Source organism: Watersipora subatra, chromosome 6, assembly GCF_963576615.1.
Source record: "Watersipora subatra chromosome 6, tzWatSuba1.1, whole genome shotgun sequence".
NCBI classification, from domain to species: Eukaryota; Metazoa; Bryozoa; class Gymnolaemata; order Cheilostomatida; family Watersiporidae; genus Watersipora; species Watersipora subatra.
Window position 1 is genome coordinate 49,627,039 of NC_088713.1, and position 10,106 is coordinate 49,637,144.

General features: G+C 37.9%; 1 protein-coding gene across 1 annotated transcript; it reads left to right on the forward strand.

The window, feature by feature from the left end:
- The first annotated feature begins 5,483 nt into the window (after positions 1–5,483).
- Positions 5,484–9,060, forward strand: LOC137398339 (uncharacterized). The gene is made up of 7 exons (XM_068084446.1): positions 5,484–6,165; positions 7,140–7,202; positions 7,524–7,607; positions 7,965–8,069; positions 8,248–8,322; positions 8,459–8,533; positions 8,957–9,060. Exons 1-7 carry the CDS (start codon positions 5,484–5,486, stop codon positions 9,058–9,060), a joined length of 1,188 nt encoding a protein of 395 aa, XP_067940547.1.
- The last annotated feature ends 1,046 nt before the right edge of the window (positions 9,061–10,106 follow it).

Sequence of the window (10,106 nt, forward strand, 5' to 3'; positions counted from 1 at the left end):
ATGCAAGCATCACTGCCTAACTTACGCCACTTGCGGAGTTTGTCTAGGCATACTGCGGTGTCCAAACCAGGATGACTGCTGACATACCCATTCAGTTCTCTGCTATAATCCATTACAGGTCGTACCTTTGTCTCTTTATTAGGTTGTGTAGCTGCCAACAATGGAATAATGCCAGTTACAGGTCCATGAAGCGCTTCTCGGTGTGGCTGCAGCCATCCGTTTTCTATCCATTGCATTACCTGTTTTTCATATTCTTCTCTGACGGCATCATTTATAGCGTATTCTCCACATGTATTGGACAATATAGGCTCTCTACTTAACCACTTCCAAGCAACTGTCCACTTGTGACCATCAAATTGTGCTTTAAAGTCTCTATCATCTATAACTATCGGCGGCTGCTGGTCATCATTATGACTGACAGGACTAGCTTTGTTACGTAGCATCACGCCAACTGTTCTTAACTGTCTTGCTCCAAAGAGTACACCTCTATTTTTATCTATAGATACCCCGCCTAGCTTTGCAATGCCATCCATTCCCAGTATCATCTGGCAACCGCTTACTAGCTTCGGAGCAATCATACACTGAACTGTAATTTTACGAGAGTGATCCAGTTCTATATCAAGAGTTGTCTCACCCTTGCATGTAGTGATATGTCCATTTAACATCATTATTTGTCGCTGAGGACCTTTCGGCAGCAATCCTAACTGCTGTGCCCACTGTTGTTGTATAATTGATTGCTCACATCCACTATCCACCAATGCTTTTATCTTTGTGCCTTTTATCCATACATAAACAAAGGGTAGCACCGAGTTTTTTACATTGGGGGAAGAGCCGGTGCATACACTTCCCCACTGGCATTTCCCTGCATCTGGAAACAGTTTTTCTGGATGTGACCAAGTTTATTACAGCGGTAGCACCTGACCTCACGGCGCTGCCAATGCTGCCTCCTTTTCCCAGCAGCACATGAGGTCGTTTCGCCATTTCCTGCAGTTATCATCATGCGGGCCCTGTTCACTAACTCCGAAAGACCCATGTCTTCTACAGAAGCAATAGATTTTAGTTGTGTAGCCACTTCTGTAGGTAATCCTGCCATGAATGCACATTTAAGCAATGGGTCAGGTTCTGATTGTCCCATCAAAGTTGTTAAACGTTTGAGATCTGCCAGATATACATCTACAGCTTCACCATCTCTTAAAGCTCGGTTTTGCAACTGAATATAAGCACTGAACCTGTCTACACTAAAAGCTGTCAACAAAGCTGCCTTTAGTTTAGGGTAGTCTTCCTTGATATCATCTTTTAAATGTTTATACACGGCAAATGCTGCTCCTGACAAGAATAATGGTAAGAAGGTTGTGAGATCGTCCACTTTTTGAAGCTTGGCCACTAACTCTAGCTTGTCCACCCAGACACTGAAGTCACCGCTTTTACCATCCTCATATGTCTTGATAAGCTCGGATACCTTCACTGACATTTCTAGTGTAGTTTAGAGCCGAAATAGCTTGTGGTTTATTAGAGCAATCACAAAATGTACGCCTTGACACTATGCATGTATTCTCATTAATGCTGGCTTGAGGGATTAGTTCTAGCTACATGACAAAGAGGGTGTTACATAATACATTACATAATATGATGCAAACTACAAAAATCACAAATTTTGATGGAAATACCTGGAGACTAACTTCCTTTTTACATACTCAGTCCTGCCCTCAGGCCATGTTTCATATGCCTGGTCTAGCATATGCTGAAACTGAATGAGAAAGTGATATCCATTCAGTGACTCAACTTTGTCCTACGAGCAGTAAAACCATTCTGTATTTGTAGATAAGTGAGCTGATCTGAGCAGATCACATTGGAGTTGTGCTTTCATTGGTATCGCTCCATGCCTTTAAATAAAGCAGCTTTTAACATTTGGGTGGTCCTTTTTGTGTGCTAATAGCTTTATAGCAATCAGTTTACACTCATCACCAGCAGAGAGCGGAAATGGCTTGAGTTGGACGGCCCTAAACCTTCACATTGAAGAAATAATACAGGTAGCACATCGAGTATCTTTTTTCCTTTGCCATATAGATTGTATGCTATGTAACCGTAGTAACGGAGATTCGCAGTTGTCCTTGACTTTTGCTACTGCTCAAAAACTATGCTGAATGACCTTCAATCGTGATCTGAAAATCTTTTTCTTGCTTAAATAAAATTTGTCAGCTTGAAACCATTAGATGAATTTATAAGGCTCCTGCAATGTACAGCTGTTCAATCTCTTTTTAATAGAGACACAGCACTTTTCAAGATTTCGTACAGCCGAACTTATCTATATTTAGACTTGTCCACAAGATTTAATATAGTTTCTCCATGTTTAGATTTTTGTTAACTTATCTTAACAACAGGCTTGTGTCCATTATAAAAATTGCGCTGCACATTGATAAGTACTGTACTTGCTGATGTTTATATGTGAAATGCATTACAGTTGGAGTAAGTTGTTGCTTGGCTATCTATATAGTTACATTAGCATTTCAGAGCAGTGGTAAGTGACTCACTTCTTTTTAGACTTACTCAGACATTGTTGCCAGGCCAGATTGAATCATCCAACAGGGCAGGTCCTGCTCACAGGCCATATTTCACAAGCCTGGGCTAGCATATGCTAAATCTGAAAGAGGATTTGTTATCCATTCAGTGATTTATCTTTTTCCTACAAGCAGTGCAACTACCGTATTCAATATTTATAGATTGATGAGCTACTCCCATGGATCTGATTGGAGTTTTGTACTCATTGTTACTTCCTGTAGCCTTCAAGTACAGTGGCTTGTTACAGTTGGGTGGCCTTTTTGTCTGGTATTTGTCTGGTACACCGGGTGGTCTGGGCTTCTTGTGTGGCAATAGCTTTATAACTGTCAGTTTACATTAATCACTAGAGGAGAGCGGAGACAGCTTGAGTTGGATTCAGAGAGCTGGAGATCTACTTTTGTTATGGTGAGTATCTATGTACAACATTTCATATGAACAATTTATAAATCCTGATGTACTTGCTTCATTTTTTCACTGACATCTGTACAAGGCTCAGCATAGTAGTGTTTGCTCTGAACACCTTTGTACTCTATCATGCTCTTTTTAAACTCGTTGAACACTCTATGATTTTTAAAATATGGCAGGAAGCTATCTGACCGCAATAACTTCAAAGTTATCGTTCAAAAATTATATTTAACAACATTGATATTAATATAAAAACTTTTTTGAGCTCATGATAAAGATGGAAGACAGTTCAAAACTTCCTAGTACAGGATTTCGCTAGTGCAGTTAGAATGAAAAATAGAGACCACATGTAAAACATTTACTTGTAGCTTAGGCATATTCAAACTTCTGGAATGTTGGAAAATGGAGAATATTATGCTGTTTTATGAGTTGTGATGCTAATATAATACATTTGATAGTAATATAGACATTTCAACTAGTCAATAGTTCAAATGATAGTGAACATTGTGGATGTTTGAACTACTGAAGTAGGGATATAATATTACTGTGTTCTTAGACACCAGCATGTAAATCTTGGTTCCCATATTGGCAGTGAGACCCGGCAATAATCTAATGCAGCAAAACACTAGTGACACTAGGCTCACACATATAACTAGCATTAGTCCTGAATTTGTTATAAAGGTTGACTTGCAACAAAATTCACATTACAGTTATTTGATACCAAAATATTCACCATGTCTTACTCTGTTGTGCTGTACGTGCAAAGTATGTGGGAATGTGATTACAAGCTCTGAAAAGCTAAAAAACGAACAGTTAATCGCAGCCACACAAGACCGCCATAGTTTGGATTCCCTTTCCAAAACGGCTCAAATGTGATGTAGTTGTTACAGGATGGTTTCTGTTTACACTTTCATGCAACCTTATTTGTCGAATTATTTTCACAAATATACTTCACGCATTCAATAAAACTATGTCTATTGTTCTTACGCGTCTGTTTTATCGTCATCGTAAATGCTGTCCCTTTTAGCAGTGATATCTTATAACTTACCGTAAAAAATTGTCAAACTTTTTAACCTTACCTCGAAGGAGTACATATCATTGTCTGTACAATCATGACGAGTCTGTTGGTAACCTGTGATAATCGAAAAGTGCTGCAAAAATTATTTGCGAAGTATTGTGTCACATGATCAGATTATGACTTGACGATTGAATAATGCCGAAACTAAACTATAACCGAACATATCTATATTTGATACAGGGTCTTCGGTAAAACCTGAAGTGTTTGTCATAAACTAGTACTACGATAAGTTTTATATTGAGCTTTGTATTGGCCTTTCAATTCACGTAAGAACATACGTGACAAGACGATAAACAAATTACGTGGTTACGTCAGAGAAATAAATAGATTACAATCTATGACGGCTGTTCGTTTTTGAGCTTTTAAGAGCTTGTAATTACTTTTCCACATATTTGGCACCTACAACACAACAGAGTTAGACATGGTGAATCTTTTGATACCAAATAACTGTAATGTGAATTTTGTTGCAAGTCAACCTTTAAACATTCATCAGATGTCTTTTTCATATAATAGACTCATACGATGAATTATTTAAATATTGTTTCCTGGGGACATTATTCAATATTATTACAAGGTTAACTGCTCATTGTCATTATTGGCCTGCGAAATATTCTGTAATTGGACAAGTTGTATTTTCTTCAGCCAATCAAGAGGCAGATTGTTGAATAAGGGGCGGAGACATTTTCAAGCTATAAAACACATGGAGCGTCCAGCAAGCATTTCACCTACAGAGCACCTACAGGTAAGTATAATTTCTCTATTGTATTAACATCTGTTGATATTATACTTACTGGGAATAATAGAGTAGATGAGGAGAGACACTGAGTCAGTGTGATTATAATATAACTCTGACCTCCTGAGACTATAACTCTCTACCCCGAGGATACTCATAGAATATATCCTCTAGTGAGGTTAAGTTAAGGTCAGGAGTCTCTAGTTTAATTCCTCAGTTATTTTTGTACCTGCAAACATTTCCTAGTGTAAATATGTCATATTCCTCTTATGAATAGAATGAGGAGCTCTGAAACTGGAGTTTTTAGCTGCTTCTCTTGTTTTTATTCTGGTCAGAATCAGCTGCAGGCCACTGATTGTATTTAGTCACCAATTTTATAGGAAATTAGTGTTTAAAGTAGGAGACTGTATGAATCTTATTGCTGTCTCCTGATTTGTCATTGTTAAGATTTTACTGAGTTTGTTCCCATTAGTTTATCACATGAGAGAGCAAACAGCAGGAGTGTTGATGCTTGATTTCCCAGCTCTGAGTATCACATTCCTAGTCTCCTTTTTACACTCTGTGAATATCCAGGGTTCACCTGCAGCAACTCTGTTATGGTTGGCAGCTTTATAAGTCATCAACTCACCCAGAGTCAGCAGTTGAGTCACAATTTGTCTTCATTTTTCACTATCATATTTTACTGTGTGGAGTATTTTACAGGATACAATGGAGCAATGGATAAGGGAATATATTAGAGCTAGTGGAGCTCCTGACATTACCTCTCTTAGGGCTGCTCTAACAACCACCCCTCCTGATCAGCTACTTCAGCTTATAACAACTATCAGAGGCAGTAAGTCGTATACAGCTCTGCTATTGGCTATCTCCCGTGACCACCCTGTAGTAGCTCATCTGTTACTCACTCCATTGAGAGGAATAGCAGATGAGTTGCTGTTTGTGAAGGTTGAGGGTGGACATACAGCTCTGCACAGGGCTGTATTGAAGGGAGATAGAGAGTTAGTAGAGCTTATACTTCATACTGTGTCCTCTGGTAAGAAGTATGAGCTGATAGCTGTGAAGGATGGAGGGGGTTACACAGCTCTAACAGAGGCTGCAGTGAGAGGAAATACAGAGATAGTAGAGACTCTACTGATCAGCCTGTCAGTAGAGCAACGAGTCTCCCTGCTCAACATACAGGATATCTTCCTGAACACAGCACTGCACAGTGCAACCTACATGGGACACACAGCAGCTCTACAGACTATGCTGACCTCCATTCCTCCTGATAAAGTCTCTGCTCTCCTCAGTATAAAGAACAGAGACAGTAGAACTCCTCTGGAGTATGCAGAGTCTATGGGAAGGAAAGAGACAGTAGAGCTGCTTAAGAGCTGGAAGCAGCCAGTATTAGCAGGTAGGATTATTATACAGTGTGATACCAGCTACTCACTTGTACTACTCTATTGCATAACTCTCTGCTTGTCCCCAGGGTATCTTTGTAAACATACCCTGGGTAATTCCATCTAAATTTTCTTTGCATGGAGACTGCAGTGGGCTGTAGAAGCAGTTCAGCTCTGTCTCTGTATTAAATGCTGTCAGTTCAGCCTCTTCTCTTCATCCCACACTCAGTCCTTGCTAATCACTCATCATCTCCGCTCTCTCTTGGATAATTATAGTCTGAGTAATTCAATTTCTTATTCAAAACTGATAGGATTAAAGTGATGTTAGCAGCTCAACACCTTGTGGCAGCTATTAGTCAGCACTTAGCTGAACTCTCCTGTTTCACGAATATTCTTATTACGCACTACAGTTTTGAATAGAAACATGAGCTATTTACTATAATTATAGTAGTAGTAGTTCTGACAGACAGCTCTTATTGTTGTAAATATTTTTCCTATGGAGCTGCTCTTGTTCTTGCTAAAGATAGAATCACAATGTTTGAGTAGGCATAAAATATGGTATAGCTTTACTCAAATTTTTTAACAGTTTAAATGCAGTTTCTCAGTCTATTATTACTCACTGAGTCTGTACACTTGGTTGTAGCCTTAGAGCAGATAAATGCAACGTACAATAGGAATGTTTTGCGCATAAGGATTTAGGCAAGAATGCAGTAGGAACTTATATAATATTTGTTTCTATCAGCCATACTAGTTGATTCTCATTGCAATAACTCCTAACATAAACTCTTAGCACTAGTTTCTCAGGCTATATTTTAACATTTGCTCAAATAGTTTTAACTAATAGCATTAACATAACACCCACAGCACCAGTTGCCTCCTTCCACATATCGCTGAGGCTATAATAAATAAGGGGAAGGCTTCCTATTTATAAGATGGTTTGTCTGTATCCTTTTATTATAATGAATTCTTTATCTTTACTTTGTTGTAGCCCATGCAGTCACTTACCAAAAATTCGCTGCCCTGCACCAAGCTGACAAACTAAAATCAAAAGGTAGGATTTACAGTTCTTAAGCTGTTACTGGAACAGCAGTACCTGAGCTCATGAAAATATTCTTTCTACAAAACTTTATTTCTTTTTAGTTTTTAAAAATGTGTTAATTCGTAAATTTATACCAAAACTAATTTACTCTTCACTATAAACTCTTTGCACTAGTTCTGAGTCTATACTCTTGTGTTTCTCTATATCTCCTTCGCATGTAGTAACAGTACTTGAGCCATGATTCATAGTTGTTAACAGAATATTGATGTTTCTACATATCCTCAATATATGAGCCATGGTTGTTATATTATTATTATCATATGATTGTTTAAGCATTGACCAATCAGGGAGAGGAGCTAGCAGAGTCTAAGCAGCAGATTGGAGCCTTGCAGAAAGAAAATAATCGCAAGACAGCAGGTGACTTTTTTATTTTCTGTTAAACTGGACTTTCTTCTTGTCATAAAATATGGATGACATCTATACACCTCCTTTGTATGTAGTACCTGATATGTATGCACTATAACTAGAGTTCAGTTTTGATCCTGCCCAGACATGTGCAGCTAGTGCTCTATAAATAGCTTAGGATGAGTCATCCCTCCATTTTTTGTCCTACCAGCTAGTCAGCTGACCTTGTTCAGTGTTGAGTTGGCTAGTGTTAACTCTGGTTCAGTTGCTAATAAAGCTGTCTAATTGTAATGTTACATTTGCTTATTGCTTCTTTTTGTAAGATGTAACAGTACCAGTACATGAGCCTTGATTATATTGTTGTTGTAGCATTGGCCAATCAGAGGGAGGAGTTGATCAAACTAAAAGAGGAGTTAGTGGAGTCTAAGCAGCAGATTTCAGATCTTCAGGAAGCAGATAATCGCAAGACAGCAGGTAAATTATATCTTTAGTCTGTTGCTGTGGAGAAATGATAATTGATACCCTGAGGAACTTTGCTGTACAATCACAAGTATTAACTGTAAGTATCAGTTGTGTAACAGTAGAGTCTCATAGTAGCAGTACATGAGCCATGATTTTATTTTATTTATTTTATGTTATTTTATTGTTTTAGAATTAGCCAGTCAGAGGGAGGAGTCTCAGCAGCAGGTCGTAGCCCTGCAAGAAGCAAACAATCAGATGACAGCAGGTAAAGTTTTTACACACAGTTCAACTCGTGTTTGAATTTTAACATCTACATATTTACTGTTCATCAGTAACAACACGTATTCATTTACCTTCATGCGTACAGCAGTATATGAGCCATGATTCTATTTTTGTCGTAGCATTGGCCAATCAGAGAGAGGAGTCTCAGCAGCAGGTCGTAGCCCTGCAAGAAGCAAACAATCAGATGACAGCAGGTAAAGTTTTTACACACAGTTTAACTAGTATTTGAATTTTAACATCCACATATTTACTGTTCAACAGTAACAACACGTATTCATTTACCTTCATGTGCACTTTGTCTTGCTAGTTATTAACTTATAAGGTATGGATATGATGAGTATTGTTTCATCATTGCTATTGGCTGGTCAGCAGTTAATTCTATTGGTTAATGCTCAAAGGGAGCCAATCGCTCAAATCTGTTTTCATGGTCGTATGAATTCCGTCTAAATTGTATTACTAGACTGCAGTTTTTACAACTCCAAACCATCTATTTTAAACCTACCCTTAGTCTGAAGGATGGTTTACACAAGGTGGTTGTGAGATGGTGCAATTTTTATAGATAGAGATGAATGATATTGTTGCTTACAATAGATACTGATAAGTATTTGTTCCTTTAGATATGGCTGCCATGATGGAAAGACTTAACAGACTTGATATTTATCTGCGTACTCCTACTGATACAGATGAGACAGGAGACCAGCTTCATGAGCCTCAGGGCTAATACCTTTATCTTTGTTTAATTGATATCACTTGCAGTTCTTGTTTAAGATTTATAATTAAATACATTTTCATATTTATACTTGATACATTTTCTCCTCTCTACTCATCTAGCAGTGATTTTTATGAACACATCTGTCCATCATTGAACTGCACTCATGCTATGTAATGCCACCTACATAGTTTGGCAAAATTCCAACTTCCTTAGACCACCATAGATCAACAGATTATATTCCCTACTCATTGTGGACACTTCAATGCTTTAGAGCTGATCTCACTGCTGCAGCTGGCCTAAAAGGCTCTAAAAATGGCTAACAAAAACAGCCATGATTGTATAATGTTAATGTAGAGTCGTAGACCATCTAAGTTGCAGTAAAATTCATCTCCAAAGATAGTGGGCATTATTGGGAAGCAAGTCATACTAAAGGATCTCTTGTCAAGCCACACGCTTGGCTCTTATGTAAACGTATTACAAAAAGTACCTTTTAAAAAAAATAGAAAGTGTCCAAATTGCACCAACAAATAGCACACTTGTCTGCTGTGGCCAGGAGAAGTGATACTGTATGCCAACACTAAGGCTGATGACGGATAGCCTTAGTATCCATGTCTGATCGATGACAGATAGCCTTGGTATGCATGTCTTATCCATGACACAGCCAAGTTTCTATGTCTGACTTATGGTAGGTCGCTTGAGTATTTGTTTGATCTATAATAGATATCCTTAGTATTCATGGCTGATCTATCACAGATATTTAATGAGTCATGCGTGATTTATAACGGATAGCCTAACTATTCATATCTGCCATCAACATATAATTTTTCAACGATAGATGCAACTGCTGAGAGGAGACAATTCTGATGTCATACTTTCCAATATAAAATACATAACATATAATTTACAAAATTAAAGTTATAGCAATTGTATAATTTTGCTAAATTAATTATTATATAAATAAGATTTATTTTTGCTGTGAAGGCTATTGACATCAATAAACATGCTGTTAAAATGACTCGAAAAGCTTTGCAGTAGTATAAGCTCTCGTTTACAGC